A 20,424-nucleotide genomic window follows, 5' to 3' on the forward strand; every position below is an offset into this window, starting at 1 on the left:
TGCTCAGACACCAATATAGCCTGAGCCTAACAAATCCCATAATACAACATGCCCTTTTTTTCTTTTTGTTTTGGGCCGCCCCATCACTACCAACAAGCAGCCGTAGTAACTTAACTTACTTGTGTTGCTCGTTACCTGACTCCGTTAGGGCAGTCTCCATAGGTTATGCTTCTGGCTTGTCTGACCTTGTGCCACCGTCTAAAATACTCTCGTTACTGCTAGCTCTATTGCCAATTTGCACTGGCTTTTCCATCTCCCTGACCTCCGCCGCTACCAATACTTTTACCGTGACCACTGTCACTACCAACACTACTTCCACCAACATCTCCAACACTACTTCCACTAACCCTGATTAGCCCGGAGTCTTTTGGTTGGGTCAGTAATGACTCCTCAACCTCATCTCCGTCTCTTCCGTCTTTACCTCGCTCTCTCCAATAAGAGGCAGGCTCGACAGGCCTCCTGTGGGAGTGTTCCACCTGGGCCGTAACCGGCTGCACAGGGGATGGCAACACAGAGCTGGGAGTTGACATAGGTCCAGACCTATCTAGCTCGACCTGACCATCCACCGGTGCTGATATGCTACCAGCAGTTTTCATCTGAACCTCGGCTAACACTTGCACTGCTACTCTGAATGCCTTGACATTTTCCAACTCCATGACTGCTGCCTTACGCTTTGCTTTTAGCCTAGCCATTTTCTCCTCTGACTTTCTCTGTACCTCCTTCTCTTCCCTCTCTATCTCTGCGACTTTTCTCTCATGACCATCTCTGTCTAACATTCCATTGCTGGACACCTCAGCTAAAAAAGAGCAAACTTTCTCCATTATAGATACTGGTTCAGCTACTTTCTCAGCACCTCCACTTACCTCATCATGACTGTGTTCTCTATCATAAACACTTTCACCTCTCTGGTGCCTGGGGCTGTCCCCCTTGACTACCAATTTCTACGTATCCGCTACTCTGTACTCCCTTGGTTTCACATATCCACCAATCTTGACCTGTGTGACCTTTCTTTACATCGCTCTCTCTGTCAGACTTATTTGTCAGGTTTTGCAACTTGACATCATCTGAAACATAACTTGACCCAGCAATAATGGTTCTCGGCAAAAACAGCTTAACTGGCTTAATACTTCTACATTCCTTAACAGGCGCAAACTTGCTTTCGCATAACACATTTACAACAGCAAATAATTTTAACTGCTTCAACTCAGTTATGCCCAAAAATTTCGTTCTCAATCCTTTCTCCACATGAACTTCGGCATCCATATGCATGTGTTTACTTTCCAAATGAACTACCACACTTCCAACCACTTTTAACTCACTACCATCAGTGATTTCTAAAACTGTCGACGGTTTCTTTAACTGTAGGTTCAACTTATTGGCTGTTGCCTTGGTTACTATTGATACCTCAGCCCCAGTATCAAACATAAACTCCACATTTCCTTCATTAACTTCTAAATACTGCACAATTCTCTAGCCTAGTCATTGATCTTCACCATATTTATGTCTATAGCCAGCAAATCTTGCACTTTTACCCCTGCTATTGTCACTGTACCCTTCATCATGCGTATCCATCTCACGCTTCTCAAACCAACCGTCTCTCTCATACTTGTTCATACTGTAATCTCTAGGTCTATTCCACTTATCCCTTACATCATGAGGACTTTCTCTGCCCCAATACCTCTCCCTACAGCTATCTCGACTGCCATACCTTACTTCTCTACCCTTATCTCCGTAATATCGAGATACGTGTCCTCGCCGTCCACAAGAAAAGCATTTAATGGAGGGACAACTCCGCATCTCGTGGCCACTACCTCTGCAATTGTAGCAAACTCTATCTCTACTACTTTCTCTACAGTTTTCTCTATATCTAGAGACATACCTTTCTTTGCTATTATTTCTATACTTCCTGCTGCCACTGTCCTTGTTACACTCCCGACCTTGTGTCCCATACCTACTAGTATCACGCTCCTCACTACTATTACCATAATACTTTCTACCACTCCTAGGGCTACTTCTAGGGGAAGATCTACCCGCTGAATCGTAGCTTCTATCTCTACCATTACTCCAGTACTGCGCTCGGCTATCAAACTCTGACACCTTTGCTACCTCCATATTAACCTCACTTTTTTAAGTCAGTACTTCTACTCTCAGTTCTCAAGAATCTATCTGAATTGTTTGCCATTTCACGAGCCCTCAATGCCTCATGTAATAACTCCCAAGTCAGATTGGAGTTCTTCATCAAATCTCTGCTTACTTCTCTATCCCTCAACCCGTTAACCGCCACTATAAGGGCAAACCTTACCCTATCATCATTATTAGCTACCTCGGCATATCTGCTCAAACTCTCTACTCGTTGTAAGTACTCTCTATCACTTTCTCCCAGTGCCTGCTTAGCCATCAGAAACTTATGCCCCTTCACGAACATACTGTCTTGCCTACCATAATAACACTGCAAAACCTCCACTGCCTCTTCATAAGTAGAATTTGCAGTCTACGTCAAACCCTGCACCCCTCAATACTTCTCTACCGCTGTGCCCAGTAGCTCTCAATAGTGACACTAACCTAGCTCTACCTCTCATAATAGGCACTCTGTCACCCTCATCATCAACAACATAACCTCTCCTCTTGACAGCACTCTCAATACACAAATTCATCTCTTTTATAAATCTTTCCCACGTGCCATCACTGTGCTCACCGAACACCAACTTCGGAAAACCACTCTCCATCTCAACACAATACGTTTATTTCTCGCTACAAATTTACTCTACCCCACTCGTATATATTCTTGTAATTCTCACCTCCGAACAATGAATAAATATCTACACCTCTCCAACACTGATGCTTCACCGCTACAACATGTCACAGCCTCACAACAATACCCTACCGCATGTCACCCCACCTGCATGCCCGTGAAAGGGTCTAATCAATCGTTAAACTTACACCGAAACCAGAAAATGATCGCTAACGATAACACACAGAAAAAAAATTAGAGCTTCGTCAACTGCGCCATGTTGTATAAATATACTTATGCACTTAAATGAAATTCAAGCCAAGAAGAGTGTCCGTCTTTCATTACACTTCCTTATTTCCTCCCCATACTGCCTTAAACTACCTAATCTACTAGCTTCACCCACTAGCTTTATCCAGCTTTATCCACTCACCGTAATTACCAAGACCACCTGTACTGCCTTGAGCTCAGACACCAATATAGCCTGAGCCTAACAGATCCTATAATACAACAATTACATCAACCTCACTGACTTTCAATTTCAAAAATATCTAAGGTAGCTGCATACAGTAAACATGCTGGTGCTCATCTAAGCGTAAAATGAGAAAACCTGCCATACTAGCGACTCAAGAAATCCTAGGGATGCAGCTCATTGTTTGAATTTAACACCATCGTAAAGTCTGCATGTTATTAAATTGTGTTTTGCAAAATTATAGCTAATGCCATTTTTCATTCAAATTGGTTTGAAACGAATTTCTTAAGGTAGTAGGTGTACATACTTTTTAAGCAAAGAACATAGCTTAATCCGAAGAAGACAAAAATAAATACGGAGAATATGAATAATTCATAGGCTGATGCAAGTGAGAATGATTAAAATAGGCCCGTTGAACACGAAGATGTGGAGTTTACAATAATTATATTATTTGCCGTTCTTTATAAATTGTCTAAAATTTGTCAACTTTGATAGAGCAAATAAATGTCCTGTTGGAAGGATCTTTTCAAAAGTTATAAATTTCCGCTGTTGCTCAAGTTTTAATGAAAATGAAGGTTGAACAGAAGACTTTGTTGATAAAGTGGGTGTAAATAAATTAGAGGTCTCCAAAGTAACCCAACTCTATTATACATATAGAGAATATTGTTGTTACCATTGTAATTAAATCAAATCGCAACAGAAAGTATGCTCTTAAAACACATTTAAATGTATTTGAACTAATTTATCTAGCAAAAACAGTTGTGCTTATAAGCTTTAAATTGGGAAAATTGGCAAATTGTAAATGCATATTAATTAAATATGTTCACAATCACTCGATGACGACAATAATTGAAGCAACTTTCAGCTAATAGCAAAGCTGTAAAAGAATGCAACGATAAGTGACATAATTATACTTAATCATAGGTTTGACATAACTTGCCTTGATGAAACGTATCTTGACTGCGAAGCTACTAGCTCTATCATCATAGTTCAATTAAGTTCTTTTTCTTGAGTAATCTAAGACTCCATGAAAGCTCTATGGTGTAACTGTTGCTTGCTTTACCACTTTATCATAAGAAAAACGTATTCAAGCATTTGCTCACCGTGAGTTGTCAGCTCTTCTATGTTCTACCACAGCTGTCATAGTTATACTGTCATACCTCGACATACAAGTTTAATGCATGTTGTGACAAAGCTTGTATGTCAATTCTCTTTTGTATCTTAATTTAATCATTCCTATATAAAATAACTGAATTCAAATCAATCCATTCCACTCTCAGAAAAAACCCATCTAAAACAGGATATTACAATGGAACAAGTTTTTAATTGTTCTAATTTACCACTTACACTCCCAAAGTAGCAAATGCTTATCTAGTGATTATGACCTGCAATGACATGTGACCAAATAGCCAATAAAATGTGACTGTTTGGAGTTCTTTCTTTGGAGACAGACGGTAGGGGCTAATGGCATTGTGAGAGAGACTTGATGGCAACACATTCGGTACGCTACACTTTTGTGACATTACGTAACATAAACTTTAAATTTAATTTAAAAATGAACTTAGCTCTTTATACACACACTTTACAATAAGTTGAAATCTTTCACTACACAAAACTTAATTCATTTTTCCTTTTTTTCTTCTGGGTTAGCTCTTTTAGACTCAACTTGCTTCAATTTTCACCTTTAGTCGACCTTTTTAAAACTGATCCAATGAAAATGACCAAAGGAAGCTGTTCTCAAAAGCGGCCTTCTGCAAACTTGCCCTCCTAGCGGCTGCATTGATAACTGTCTCAAATTTGTCACATCTCTCAAGGTAAAAACTTGCTCAGAATTTTCCCCGTATTTCAACTTTTTTCTGTTGAGACACTTGTATGTCGAGGTATGACTACCGAAATAATACATAGCGCTAAAAGAAAAAAACTTATCTGGTACAATTAGGGCTGCCACTTAACTCTTCACAGTCGACAACCATACCCTGGGGCTTTCCGACATTGCACAGTTCATTTGCTTGTTGCATGGCAACCACTGACAGTAGCTAAATAATATTTTTTTAGCTGTGTTTTTTACAAAATTCTCTACAAGATACACCCTATTTTAAATCTTACATTGACAAATTAAGTGGTTCTATTATTTTTCCAAAATCGGCAATAAAACATGAAGGTTAAATTACCATAGCCAAGTATCCGGTTTAATTTTTCTTATTGCTATGAAATGAGTAACACAATCAGTCTGAATTTTGTTTTGTGAAATCTCCAGGAGTTTCTGGTTCTGTTGTAACTACTCAAAACCAGTTTAGCAAAGTTTTTGATCAGCTGATCTGACTGGTAAATTACTATTACCCAACTATCGTTTTTATAGGCGCCTTTGGTTTCGAAAGTTTCTCAGTAAATATTGAGTCTAAAAACAATTTTTTAAATAGCTTTGAAATAGCAAAAGTAAACACTTTTATTTTGTACAAACTCGCAAAGAACCTCTCTACTCTAAAAGACAAAAGAGCATTGATCACACAATCCTACAATTCTACAATCCTTTTTCTAACTCCTTGTGGTGCTTGATGAAAGCATCCTCTGTAGTGCAAAATAATAAAGCTATGATGACAATGTTTCATTGCTCACTATGATGTACACGGCTAACATGAGAGGTCACAAAGTATGTGTAACATTATTTTTTGTTCTTATAGCCAATAAACTCTTGCATACAAGGGTCGATTTAGAAGTTATTTCTCTGAACCATTTTTTCCCATTATGGAACTAGCGGAATGTCCGGCGTTACACTGGTATTACAAATCAGCTTATTAACCATGGCAGGTATTGTAATTGCTTGCCATTAGCCTGGCACATTGCCAATGACTAATTTGAGTAAGCTAGTTAGTAAACTTATTAGTAAACTTACAAATAAGAGCTATGAGAGCAAGCTTTGATGACTTGTGTAATGCAGCGTACTATGGATATTTTTGACATATATCGCATTTCAAAAATAGCGGTATGTAGCAGCGTATATCGCCCCATAAGTCCATCTATCTCGTGTAGCTTAATTGGTAAAATATTTGCCTGGTGAATGGGAGGTTCCGTGATCAACTCCAGGATGAAACAGATATTTCATTCCTAAGTTTTAATAGCTATAGCTGGACACACAGAATCACACACAAACTTTGAGTTTTATTCATATAGATAGAAGAATTTAGTGAAGCTAGCTGTTTTATATATCATTAGAAAGGAGATGATTTTGTGCTGAACAAAATGCAATTTCCGTTTGAAAAAATACCAATTTCTTCTCAAGTTATGTGAGATTATATACATCCATGTTGACTTTTGAAATTTGTCTGAAACTCAATTCCAATTTTAAAGAGTTAGGGCACTACCGGATCAATTTATCTGCATTGGTGCAAAACCCATGCAACTCACTTGTCAAAGGCAGTTACCTACATTGATGCAACCGCCTACTGAAATCATGAGTGTGTCACGTTAGAAATGTTTTAAAAGCAATGTTGTGCCTTCGATGAGGTATGGAACATAAGTTTGATCTGATATAGGCCCTAGATGAGATTTTAGCAACTCTTGATAAATGAGTTAAAAGTTGACTTGCAACAAAATTCACTTTACAGTTATTTGGTATCAAAAGATTCACCATATTTTACTCTGCTGTCTTGTAAGTGCAAAATATGTGGAAATGTGATTACAAGCTCTTCAAAGCTCACAAACGAACAGTTAATCGCAGTCATCACGAAAGATTTGGAATCACGAACGTAGATTGGAATCCTTTTCCAAAATGACTCAAATGGGACGTAGTTGAACATGATGGCTTCTGTTCACACTTTCATGCAACCTCAATCGTCGAAATATATTTTCACAAATATACTTCACGCATTCAATAAAAGCATGTTTATTGTCATTGCGCGTCTATTTCATCATCATCTTGTTGCTGTCACTTTCAGCACTGATATCTCAAAACCTACTGTAAAAATTCTTTCAATTTTTTAACTTTAGCTCGAAGGAGTGCATATCATCCTAGGATAAACATGCCGAACTTTTTGGTCACCTGTAATAGTCGAAAAATGTTGCAGAAATTTTTCGCGCTGTTTAGCAGGAAGTATGGGTCACATGATCAGATTACGACTAGATGATTAGACCAAGCCGAAACGAAACTGTAACGAAAAGTAGCGAGCATCTATATTTAACACGGGCTTTCCAGTAGAACCCGAAGTGTTGGTCATAAACTAGTGCTACAAGACGTTTTATATTGATCCTTTTATTGGCCTTTCATTTCACATGATAACATCACGTGTCCAAACAATAACCACAATGTTTGAGAATTCGAAACTGCGACGTTTTCGGGATGGCTGCGATTAACTGTTCGTTTTTGAGCTTTTAAGAGCTTGTAATCACATTTTCACATATTTTGCACCTACAACACGGCAGAGTAAGACACGGCGAACTTTTTGATACCAGATAACTGTAATGTGAATTTTGTTGCAAGTAATGGGTTTAGTACTGTTGCTAACTTAATATAAATATACTGTAAAAAATTTTTGAACACCAATTCTATTTGAACGCCACTATAATAGGTAAAGGGTTGAAAAATAAATCAGCACCCGTTTATTGAACAGCTTTTAATTAACGGGTGGCGCTCTATTTTTCAAGAGGGAAAAAACATAGAACATATTTTTTCACCACCTTTATTTGATCGTCACTTTGACATTCTTTGTTATTTACAAACCCATAAGAGATCAGTAGAAAAGGATCCACAAAATGGTGTTAATAATGACTTGGTTACATTAATAACAATTCTTTCCTTGTTCTGTTCGTATCAAAGTCCATTTTTTAACTTCAAAGCTTTATGGTTTTTTGTTAAACCTTTGAAATCAACACCATAGAAAGAATTAATAACTGTATCAGCACATATTTCGTTGTTTAACGTGGTTTTGATACTTCGACATATGTTAAAAAGGGTTTAGCGGTTGCGATGGAGTCTATACTACTATTTTGAAGCTATTTTGAATTTAGTCTCAACATAATAAATGTTCCTACATAAAAGTTGCACTCGGTGCTATGACTCACTGCAAGAGTTCCTCCATTGTTCATAAGATTTTCCTTTTCTTCAACCACAAACCAGGCAGCAACCATCATCCATAATTAATCCAAATAACTTTTACCTTGTTTGGAATTTTTTTTGTTTTATTGCTCAATTAATCCACTAACAATCTAAGAAATATGTTTGCTTTGATAATCCAAAATGCCACAAATGTGAAAACTAAAAAGCTTCTCTAAAATTGATAAGAAAAGTTTTTACGCACTCATATAGCTTACATAGTGAAACTACATAAAATATGGGATAAGTCAATGGAACAAATTCTTTAGAAAGGAGCCACATACACCAAATACCTAGCAAAACTTTATATAATGCTGTTATTATTTGCTAACATTTGATCTTGGATCTAGCTTGCTAAATTTTATATAATGCTGCTATTATTTGCTAACATTTGATCTTGGATCTAGCTTGCTAGGTTTTTAGATATTTTGAAAAGCAAGTCTAATTGTCAAAATATTTTGTTTGCGAATGTTCGCCATTGGTATTATCTTTCAAGGTTTTAAGGAACTTTTAAAAAATAAGAATTTTCTTTGAATACTATAAAAAGTGTAGGTGGCTTGCTTTATAACTAACTGCATCTTCGTTTTTGTATAAAGCAGTTGACTGCAAGAATTGTCTGTTTATTGCCAAATGTAAAGTTAGTTAGCATACATCCCGGCATGACTTGAGCTATGTAGAGGGAATCCGTTGCATGTCAGTTTATTGCAAAACACCATTCTTACAAATATAATCCTATCTTTATCATAGTAGTCTAGGCAATAGCATAATCCTAAAAGAATTCACGACTATTTAGCCGTACTACCTGCACTGTAATATGCTATAAGGTAGCATGGGTGCAGAATAGCGCAGAATGGTCAGCATACGGTATACTCCAAAAATCAGTTACATGTACATATTGCTATTAGCAAATGTAATTTTTAGCCTCTGGCATTCAGGTAGCAGTGAGGACAGATTATTTTCATGAAGTAATAGTTTGATGCTTACCATAACCATACACAAAAGTTAGGGCACAAAAAAGTTACATAGTAGATGGAGAGCGTCTTAAAAAGGCTAAATGTTTAGCTTAATCTAAACAACATTCTGCCCTTGCATCTCTATTATACTGCTGATTTGAAATGATAATTGCCAGCAAATGACAATAGAGCACAGAAACTAATGTTGGCTGTGATGATAACATGGTGAAAATAAGGTGACATTTGTTCCAAGTTTTAAGTTTTAAGCCTGTATATCTGTACTCTAGAGTTGTAAGCCAGCACAGTATTTGACTACATAATATTAGATATTTTGAGGCCGTTTGCATTTGTGTAACTTTGTCTTGTTCTTAACGTTTATGGTGTTGCTGCCTACTTACATATCCCCAAAATACGTTTTAACCAAATGTCAAATGGTCTGTTGATATAGGAATCAGTTGAAGTGGAAATGAAAAATCAACTTAGAACCTCAACGTTTATGGTTTAGGATACAAATATTTTGGTTCAGTTTTGGCAAGGATAATACCAAAAACTACCATACCTATGGTGGAGTGGCACTTTCATCGTATGCCAAATGGTGTTGAACACTTCATGCCATTCGGATGGTGGAAATTTAAAAAATTTGAATTGTAATATTTAAGAAACTTGTAATGTCCTGACACCTGACCATACTTATAAGTTTGCTAAAAAGAACATGTTGAAATGTTGTTCACATATGCTACATTCAATTTTTTTACCTTCTCGTTAGTACATTGTCTATTACAGTAAATAACAGTCTCTGAATAGTAACAGGCATAAGTGTGCTAAACTTGGGCATGTTATAGCGTGCTATGGCTAATATCACTCCATTTTCATTTTACAATTTGTTGGAGAATTTCAAACAAATCTGTGTTTATTTTTTTAATGTATCCTCTCGAAGCTTTATTTTTGTCAAAAAAGGTCATAGTGAAAGGCCAACCACTTTAGAAAAATAGCCATACTTGTTCTTTGTGCTATTAATAACGATTTCACCACAAGTCATAGTGCTTTTTTCACTTATACAGGCTAGTTATTAGTTCGGTGTCAACATAAACTGAGGAGCTGGCGTAAACTGTGCCGACATAAACTGAGGAGCCAGAGAAGCTGCTAAAAATATGGGGGAACGAAGCGTTGGACAGGTCGTCGCTGTGGTTGTGGTTATTTTGCTTGTCGCTGCTGTCTCCCTCATATGCACCAGTTACAGCGATTTAGAATTTTACCAGGTGAGTGTCTGCTGGTGCTATTATGATACAAGTGTATGTACAGTATATGTACAGTGTATATATGATACAAGTGTATGTACAGTATAGTTAATCCTGAGAATTGATTCTCCGTTGAAACACTACTGTCTGTCACTGGCTAATAGTTTTCACACCAACATTTTATTCTGTGATTGCTTGTTCGCTGTTTCTTTGCTTAATTTTTTTGTTAAAGTTGTTGAGCTATGTTCAGGGGAAACAATCTGTTAACACCATGTTAATCTAAGTCTTTTATGTAGAATTACCAAATTTCGGGTTATTCGAAACATCAGTTGTCTTGTAACAGCCTTAAATTTACAAGACCACTACTAAAAAACAACCAGTCTCAACCAGTCATTCTATGATGTATGTCAAGAATGGTGGTTATTGTGTTTATAATGCTGGGTTTCATGCATCTGCTGTGACCTCACATGGCTCCCTGATGCATAATAACATTACATTCATGACCATTCTGTCCATTCATGTATATTGCTGCAAAATATCCATTTTAAGAGGAAAAAATATAAACTGTTTATTGATTCCACTTGTTTACTATTTTGTTACTGAAAGTCGATTGGTGCTGCTTGGGAACTAATCAGAGACATCAAAACTAGAGCCACCGCTTGCTGGTATTGAATTTAACCATAGCCTTTTAATCAGCCTTTAAGGTAACATCTTCATCTCTATAATGAATCTATGCCAATAAGAATATGTCTAAATATTTTTAATTGGGTGCAACATGAGATGCTACCGTTTTGTGAGTTATCTTCTCAACAAGCTGTTATAAGGTGCAATAAACAAAGTTGAAGAATTTTTTATTCTTTAACGCCAGTGGGTTGTTTCCAGTTTCTCTTTTTAACTGCAATAATTCACCAAACAGATAAGTGAATAGTTGCAAAATCAGACAGGGTGCGTGTATCACTAGGACTCAGCTTGAATCATATGGATGTAGATATGGAGTTGCCTGTTGCTGTCAAGCAATGCCAGCAACAAATAGTGGTAAGCCCTGATATGTATTAACTTGTTGAGAGTGAGAGCTAGCCTGTGATAGGATATTTACTATAGTATATAGTGTAGGCTATGTTATAGTATATATAGTAGTATGTATAGTATTGCAAGGCGCTACCGGTATGTAGTAACTCGTGGTAGTTTTATGTTTTCCTAAATACTAACCGATTTAGCTGAGACTCACAGAAACATTCTAATCATAACAATTGCTGAAGAAATGAGCTATAATTAAACTATATCAAATCGAACTGTCGGCAAGGCTGTTAGACAGATTCATAGTGTGCACCGAAACACTATGTTTTCATGCGGGCTTGTAGATGGGGTTCACTAAATCAAAGACGACCGGTGCAGTGGATACCAGCAAGGTCTGGCCTGGTGGGAGGCAGTGGATCGGACCTGTTAGCACTTTCAAAATATTTCAAGCCTCGGCTCATGTTATCACACTCGATAAAGTCTCTGTGTTCGCCGCCCCAGATCAAGTGAGTCAGCCATAATTTATTCCTAGCCCTTGGCAAGTCAGAGATGTAATGGAAAATTTACAAGGTGTGGCTAAAGCCTTGTTCCCATATACGTCGCAAAGTATTGGCGACAGCACCGCAGGTTATTAGCGGTAAAATGGTAACATACGCGCCGAGGACCGCCGGTAGTTGCCGGCGGCAACGCAAGAGTTTAGCGCTGTTCAAATTTCGCGAAGAGCCGCAAACAAAATTCCCGAAATGCACTGTACAGGTGAAGGTCAGCATTATCGAAACGGCATGGCGAGCGAACATTTTATGTGATTATGCGATTATGTTTAGCGATGCAGCTTTATATGTGAACAGAAGCCACCGAGCTTAGCGTCGCAAGCGTTTTGCTGCGCAAGTTACCGCCGGAGTCTCGCAATCGATATGGGAACCAGGCTTGAGACACCAGCTGTAGTGCTGTCAAAGTTGCAAAGAGTGCTCAGCCAAGTCATCTTGTTGTGTTTCGACAGTCACTCAGCAAACTGTACAATGTATTTAACATTGCTTCTCACTTTTCTAGCTTGTGAGAATATCATATTTTAATAAAATAACCTTTTCTGATTATTTTGTAAGTTGGTTGGTATTTTGTCATTTTTTCTGAGTTGTTTAATGCCAAGTTACCTTGATAGCGTCTGGCTGCACACATATGGTAAGATTTTAGTGTTGCTGCTTTGCCTGCAATGCCTCCAAGTGCTGGCTCCGCTTTCACATATCATTAGAGGTACACGTGTTGGTGTATTGCAGTTTCTCATGTTTTCCTTACTTATATGTTATCATGTCTAAGGTGAAGGAAGTGAGTTTTACTAGTCAAATTGGTGAAGCAATAAGCAAACAACGCTAATGTCACACGTATCTAAAACTGGAAATCTCAGGGAATGACATTAAATCCTTTCTAGGCTTGGTTCTGAAAATAGTTCATCATGTGTGTTCATGTAATCAACTCATTGTACAATCCATGAAAGCATGAGACACGTTATGATGGTTTATATGTGCCCTTGCAAAGCTTAGGTTTTACCGAATACGTAATTCTGTCCCGGTAAAGAAATTAATTTAATAGCGAAAGAGATAATTATGCACATATTGATTACTCATGACAATCTCTCACGGTGAACGGGACTGCTGAGCGTACTAGTATTAATAGAAAGGGTCACTATTTAGGCAACATGAGTACTAAGACTCAACTTTGACCTTTATTCATGCAATGTATTTATACAATATAGTTTCATTTCTTATGTACAACTCTCTATGCAGCCAAATCTACCGTCGATTGCTACCTTTTTTACACGCACCTCTTTTACTCCCATGCTGCATTGTTGGTGTGCGTTGGAGTATTGTTAACACTGAAAATCCAGAAAAAATTCCTTTTTAATTTTTGCATTTAACACTCTGGTGTATCTCTGCACATTTTTATATTCACTGAGAATCTCTATGAAGAAATTTGAAACATTGGCATTAGTATCGAAGGGATATATGTTTTTACTAATCACTGACAGGGTTTTGTTTGTATTTTTTTCTTATTAATTTATATAACATATTAATTTACACTAATACTATATGTTATAGTTGACTGACACAATATATATATATATATGTTTAATAATGGTGTGCGAATCCGTGATCTGCCGATCTGTAGTTTCACAGTTTGATCTCAGAGACGCTTCAATTGGAATTGAGTTTTAAGGCAAGGTGTCAGTCTTTCCTTTCTCACTAAACTACTAACACACCTAGTCATAGACGTGTTATGCAAACCTAAACTTACATATGCACAGAGGAAGGACAGCCTTGACTATTTCTTATACTGTAGGTAATTTTGTTTCATTTTTACTGAGTTATTTGCTAATTACCTAGGAGTTTACTGTAGTTACCGCTAAGTGTCACAGGCTGTCACGACGTGCCTCCCGCTGTTTAACATTTACCGTTTACTAGTTTTGTGTTACTGACATCAATGATAAGTTGTGGCTATCTATACACATGGTTCAACCAAATGCTTATTTTATGGAGCACATGCCTTAGAGTGCCATGTCTTTCGCTTTATAGTTAACAATTGTTGATGGTTCTAAGGTGCTAGCTACTGCATTTGTATTGGCTGTGAATGCGGACTTTAATCTTTTTCTGCCTTATTTAATTCACCTCAAGATTCTTGTGTGCATGAATGGAATGGTTGCATATCTCACTTCTTTAAAATTATTTTTTTGAAATACTAAAATTGTGATTTTCTTGCAAAGTCCACATAAGCTCTTTCTCACAGTGCTATAATGCTCATTATCTCAGCTGTTATCTGTCAGCTGGCTCCCTCTCGGAAACGAGCCTAGTCTTGAATGAACATTGATTTCTGTCACGAGCTCGACATTAGTGACTGCTACTGAAAGTCTGAAATGTGACTCTACCATGAGATAAACAGTATATTTAATGTAGTTTTACCTTGTTCAGATATGGAGAATGCTTGCTGTTGCTATGCTAGTCAGGAACATCTATTCTTTTTGTATGATTCTCATAACTACAGTGTACATTGGCAGTTCACTGTAACTGGTTGCCGTTTATATTCTGTAGACTTCTGCTGTTGATAGTATTGGTGGATCCTCTGGTGCCTCACTCGCAGTAAGTATTCTCACCATTCAGATACCAACACTTCTCATAGACCCAGTCATGGCAATGGATCAGCATTGTTGTTATATGATCTGGTGTTCTAACTAAAGATCCCCCATCATGTATTGATATCAGTAACAATTGATATCGATTGGTACCATATGGAGGCTAAGGATCTACTTGTAGATAGGTATCAGCTGATATTTTCTGTAATAAATCATACTTTGTCATTGTGTGTCTGTCTGTTAGTCTGCTATGCATCTCTACATTTTTTGCCGATTTCATTCAAACTTAACGGGCATGTGCCCTGTGCCTTCCACCAGCTCGCCAAAATATTTGGTTTCAAAACTCTGTCCTGTTCCTGAGAATCAACCCATCTGATTAGGAACAAGCATGCACCTTCACATGCATTAAGGATAAATTGCCCTCTATGAAAACTGCAATGGATTGTTGTGAATGCAGTGCAGCAATCTCAGGCTATTGACTTGCAATAAAATTCACATTCAGTTATTTATTATCAAAAGATTCACCATGTCTTACTCTGCTGTGTTGTAGGTGCCAAATACGTGGAAATGTGATTACAAGCTCGTAAAAGCTCAAAAACGAAAAGCCGTCGTAGATTGGAATCTCTTTATTTTTCTGACGTAGTCATGAAATTTGGTTATCGTCTTGTCACATGATGTTCTCACATGAATTGAAAGGGCAATAAAAAGCTCAATATAAACTTATCGTAGCACTAGTTTATGACAAACACTTCGGGTTTTACCGAAGACCCCGTATCAAATATAGATGCTCGCTACTTTACAGTTTTGTTTCGGTTTGGTCTAATCGGCAAGTCGTAATCCGATCATGTGACCCACTACTTCGCAAATAATTTCTGCAGCACTTTTCGATTATCACAAATGACCAACAGGCTCGTCATGATTATCAGACAATGATATGTACTCCCTCAATCTAAGGCTAAAAAATTAAATGAATTTTTACGGTAAGTTTTAAAATATCACTGCGAAAAGTGACAGCATTAAAATGATGATAAAACAGACGCGTGAGAACAATAGACATAGTTTTATTGAATGCGTGAAGTATATTTGTGAAATATTTCGACGAATAAGGTTGCATGAAAGTTTAAACAGAAACCATCTAACACAGCTACGTCACATTTGAGCCATTTTGGAAAGAGAATCCAAACTACGGTAGTCTCGTGTGGCTGCAATTAACTGTTCGTTTTTGAGCTTTTAAGAGCTTGTAATCACATTTCCACATATTTTACACCTACAACACAACAGAGTAAGACATGGTGAATCTTTTCATATCAAATAACTTTAATGTGAATTTTGTTGCAAGTCAATCTTTAAATAACTATGAAAGTTACGATACCTACTGCAAGTTTAGAAAATCTACCTAAGCCTAACACGCTAACCTAACATACTACAGATTATTATCTCTCAGGTACACATATTTAATGAATTTTGATTCTGTCAAATTACTTCTATTAATACCTGAGCAATTTGGCAGAAATATTCAGCAAACGATTTTTTGTCCCGTTAGGATGTAAAAAATATGTGTCACACTTTCCCATAGACCTATTAACTATACTATAATAGTATAGGTATAGTATAGTAGTATAGTATATAGTAGTATAGTATAGTTAATAGGTCTATGCACTTCCCATTCACATTGATGCAAATTATTACTATCAATCATAAGACTGGAATGCAGTCATTGCAGTGTAGTACATCTATTTATATTACCAGCATTATAAATTTAGTATAACTTTTTAAGTTTTGCTCTTTTTGCAATACCAATAAATAAGTAGATACATTGTATTTTTTAATATAAGTACCTACCTATCATCCTTCCAACATGAAAGATCTGGATCAAGTAAAGTTTTAGTGAGGGCTTGTAAATCAGATCGTTATCTGTATCTGTTGTCTAACTAATGCTGGTACTGCCCCTGGTAACTAGTATATCGTATGGTACTTCCCTTCGGATTGTGATGCGAGGTGGAAGAGTGCTTATTGCACAAGGCATTTGTATTCGTGTCAATGCCCACCTTGACTGATTTCAAAGTTTTTGTGGCTACTGCTTCGACATAAAATGGTGTACGGAAATCTTGACATACTTGCAAGCCAAGAATCTTTTGCAAAAACTTCAGCTATAAAGTGAAGGTCATATGTCTGTCATTGATGCAGGTTGCAGACGATTGTATTGATATAACAAGGATGTGGCTAAGGGTATTTAACCAATCCTTCGTTTTTTCGTGACGTCATTCTATCGTTGTCTACCATCTTTTTGAATAACTTTTATTGTTAAAAACACGAAGCTTCTGCAATTAATTATTGCAAACAATGCTTTTGTTTGCAAATTTTTTATTTTAGTATCAAAACAACCCCAAAAACTACTATTAATCAAGAGAATGACGATTGTTTTCTACAAAGATGGCGGCTTTTTCGTGGACGAGCGCATGTGCAAACAGGGTGATGACATAAAAAAACGATGGATAAAAGGCTTGTTCCAATGATTGCATCTTTTGATTGGTCAAGCCTACTCTAGGATGGCGCAACTTGTGCACCTCACTAGTAAATGACTTGAACTCTTGTAGCCGATGTTCTCATTTAAGTTGGAGTAGGTCCAAATTCGTGAGTTTCCATAACACTAGTCAATCATTTATAAAGCATTCGGTGAGATTACATGAAGTTACAACTACTTCTGTTATGTATAATAGACTGAGCTAAAATTGCAACAAGCTTTTCTAGTGGTTTGGTGTTATCCACTTCTTGTGCCAAATATCTGGTAGTTATCTGCATATTGAAAGTACATAGGTACCATTACCAAGTACCATTACTCCTCTTTTTTCTTCATTATCTTCAGCATACCAAATGAGAGCTCTTAGTATGTTCCTTGAATAACCGGGCTGCTTCACCACTGGCACAGATGGATAAGCTAAAACATGCCCTGAGTATTGGCTCTCCTCATTTGTTAGGGACTGACTGGAAAGGCAGATTTTGTTCTTGCGTTAATAAAAATTGACTGTTTTTTTGTAGATACAAATCAGTGTGCACATTGTGTACTTCTTGATTCCGCAGGACCTCAAGCTCTTACATGACAAGTATGATATCAACTATGAAACTCTAGTCAGAAACAGTGCGCAGGCGGCTATCAAGGTGAGCAGCGCCAGCGGGTGCTCCTATATTGAAGTCTGTATAATATATATCTGTATATATATTGATACGTTTTATGTACCAACACCACTCATGATGCATCTGACATTCACTGAGCGATCATCAGTGTTTATGATCTTATTTTGATTTTGCCAACAATTATTTTAATTTGGTATATTCTCATCATAGCATAGTAACTGTAAGCACTCCATCGAGGGGACAATTACAATAGTTACTAGTAGTTGAAACAACATTTGATTATGAGCCTAAAAATCAGAGCAAAATATTTTTGCTCTGATTCGTCATTCATGCTTTTCTGATCCTGCACTGTGAATATGTACATGTAGAAATTTCAAATATCTCTTCATGATGCCCTAACAGCTTCATTTTGACAAGACATGTAATATTTATACTGATAGTTTCTTATTAGCAATTACATGCTTTTCTATCAACTCAGTTTAGCATTTAATTGTAAGTGCTGCCTGTGGTGGTTTTTCCATTTTAGTCACAGATCTTTATCCTATGTGAGTATTTTTTCAATTTAAATGGAGACATCATTTAGCTGAGTTCTATTGTGTTTATCTCACAACAAAATAGTTTCAAGAAGGTCGCTAAAGAGATTTTTATTGGTAGTTGTTATATCGATGCAGGATTCCGCTAGCAAGTACACCTTACAGGACTTTTACGAGAATCGTCAAACTGTTGAAGAAGCCCTGCTGGCTGATGTTAAGGAAAGGTTGGGTGGTATTTGCTGCACGCCTGGCTGTAACGGTGAGACACGTTTCATTGGTGACTTGTGTGGGATATTGATTTGGTGGTGTGAGTATCTGCGTGTCTTCGCGAATCTTTTTACTGCGTGTAATTGTGCACACTTGCGCTGTTGCTAGGAGACAATCCTTGGAGTCAGTGCGTGAAAGACTGCATTGACAGAACACTTTGTAACGATAGCGATAAGGGAGTGTTTGTTGATGCGAGGTACCTACAGATGACTGATTTAGAAATACCTACGGAGGTTGAACTGCGTAACCTTAAGACTATCATAATCACTGAGGAAACAGCTAAGGAAAAGTTTACCCAAGATGCTGCAGTTATTCAAAAGGAAACAGAGCAGTTGGTAAGGACAAAGGGTACAGCCCAATACCTTTGTGACCTTTCTTGCTTTTCTTTTGCATGTGTATTAGTTCTATGTTAATGCCTTATACCTCACCACAGCGCGGATAGCCTTTCGACTTGACCTGCATGGTCATTGAATTTGTAGCCCAAAAGTTGTAACACCACTGTAAAGCATACAGCAGATTTGGAAGAATAAAGCTTGTAAAAACTCAAACAGTGGGTTTTGGTCATGTGGCTTTATTGTTACAGGTTGAAGATATCCTTAACAGCGCTCAGGAAGTAACGGCCAATGCCACTGCGCAGTCTCAATTGATAGCAGCAAACTCACAGGCTAATTATGAGGTAGGGTTTCAGTCTACTGTTGACTATAGATGTGCTGTACAATGGGTTATAATTTGATTAAACATTGGGAAATACTATTTATTTTCATCCTCCTCCTGTGGTAGTAGAATTCTTCATAATTCAAAAACTGTTCTAGAAAATTCTGGAAGGAGCTCGGCGAGAAGGATTGGTCAGACTTTTTACTTCTGTTGGTCTCTCAACTGTGGATTACAAGAACTCATTTGACTATCTACGTTCTCTGGCAGACAACTCTAATGCTCATCTAACTGTAGACTTTGATCAGCTCATCACTGGACCCACCAAATTACCATAACACAATATCTGGCACAGTCATAAATGCCGTGTTGTTAGGCTACACGTGTGTCAATGTTACGCATTGACATGTGCTAAAAAATTGACATTTTTTCCAAAGAGATTTTACAAAGAAATTATGCATTCACATCGATTGCATAGCCTACTTGCCTAGCAATGTTGTTGTTGTTTGATTGCATGATGCTTTCTTTTTCCATTATTTCTAACATTCTTTTACGATTTTCCATTTTGTGTTACTGCAAGGTAATGAGTTGTGTGAATGGCATTAATTTACTGTTTCTCTGTCTATCGCAGTCAACTTGCTAACATGCCATATGTTACACTTCTTTGACTAAACCTTAAAGAGGTGCTAAGGCTACTGTAACGAAAATACTTGGTGGCTTTTCTATGGTTAGGCTGGTAAGCTTAAAATAATTTACTGCTCTTTCATTTTTGTAACAATTCTTACAGTGTTTATAGTTCTTTTTACGTTTGCTCTTTCTCTTCATTTTATTTATTGGAATAAACTGTACTCTGAAACCTAATAGCTCCTAAACTGCTCACCTCATTACTCCACCTGATCAAATGTCAGCAACCATAATTTGGTGTTTGTTTAGTTTATCAAATGTTAAAAAGTGGAGCTCAAAGGCTTTACAAAATCATGTCATTCGGCAATGTACATTATTTCTATGGATTGAGGTAGACTATTAAGTGAAAATGTCTCAAACAATTTTGGAAACAGGTCAGACACTGAAGCCAATGAGGATAGTTGATAGAGAAGCTAATTACCCGTAATAACAAGTATCTCACCCAGCAGAGTACCAGTTGAGAGGATCCCAGTAGCGATGTAAAAGGAAGTCCTAGTGTCATAAATTGCGGGTCTGAGACAACTGAAGGTTAAGCT

General features: G+C 37.2%; 2 protein-coding genes across 2 annotated transcripts in view; one reads left to right on the plus strand and one right to left on the minus strand.

The window, feature by feature from the left end:
* The window catches only part of LOC137385973 (uncharacterized), a 29,386-nt gene extending 9,321 nt beyond the window's left edge, over window positions 1–20,065 (plus strand). The window contains exons 2-9 of the mRNA XM_068072607.1: window positions 10,304–10,501; window positions 11,842–12,003; window positions 14,578–14,625; window positions 17,658–17,777; window positions 18,425–18,545; window positions 18,662–18,888; window positions 19,137–19,229; window positions 19,366–20,065. Of these exons, the coding sequence (XP_067928708.1) occupies window positions 10,394–10,501; window positions 11,842–12,003; window positions 14,578–14,625; window positions 17,658–17,777; window positions 18,425–18,545; window positions 18,662–18,888; window positions 19,137–19,229; window positions 19,366–19,542 (1,056 nt within the window). The 5' untranslated portion in view covers window positions 10,304–10,393 and the 3' untranslated portion in view covers window positions 19,543–20,065. The remainder of the gene's footprint in view (window positions 1–10,303; window positions 10,502–11,841; window positions 12,004–14,577; window positions 14,626–17,657; window positions 17,778–18,424; window positions 18,546–18,661; window positions 18,889–19,136; window positions 19,230–19,365) is intronic.
* On the minus strand, window positions 1,480–2,112 carry LOC137390776 (uncharacterized). The gene has a single exon (XM_068077098.1). It carries the CDS (start codon window positions 2,110–2,112, stop codon window positions 1,480–1,482), a length of 633 nt encoding a protein of 210 aa, XP_067933199.1.
* Window positions 20,066–20,424: the final 359 nt, after the last annotated feature.

The sequence above is a fragment of the Watersipora subatra genome, chromosome 1 (genome assembly GCF_963576615.1).
Source record: "Watersipora subatra chromosome 1, tzWatSuba1.1, whole genome shotgun sequence".
Lineage (NCBI taxonomy): Eukaryota > Metazoa > Bryozoa > Gymnolaemata > Cheilostomatida > Watersiporidae > Watersipora > Watersipora subatra.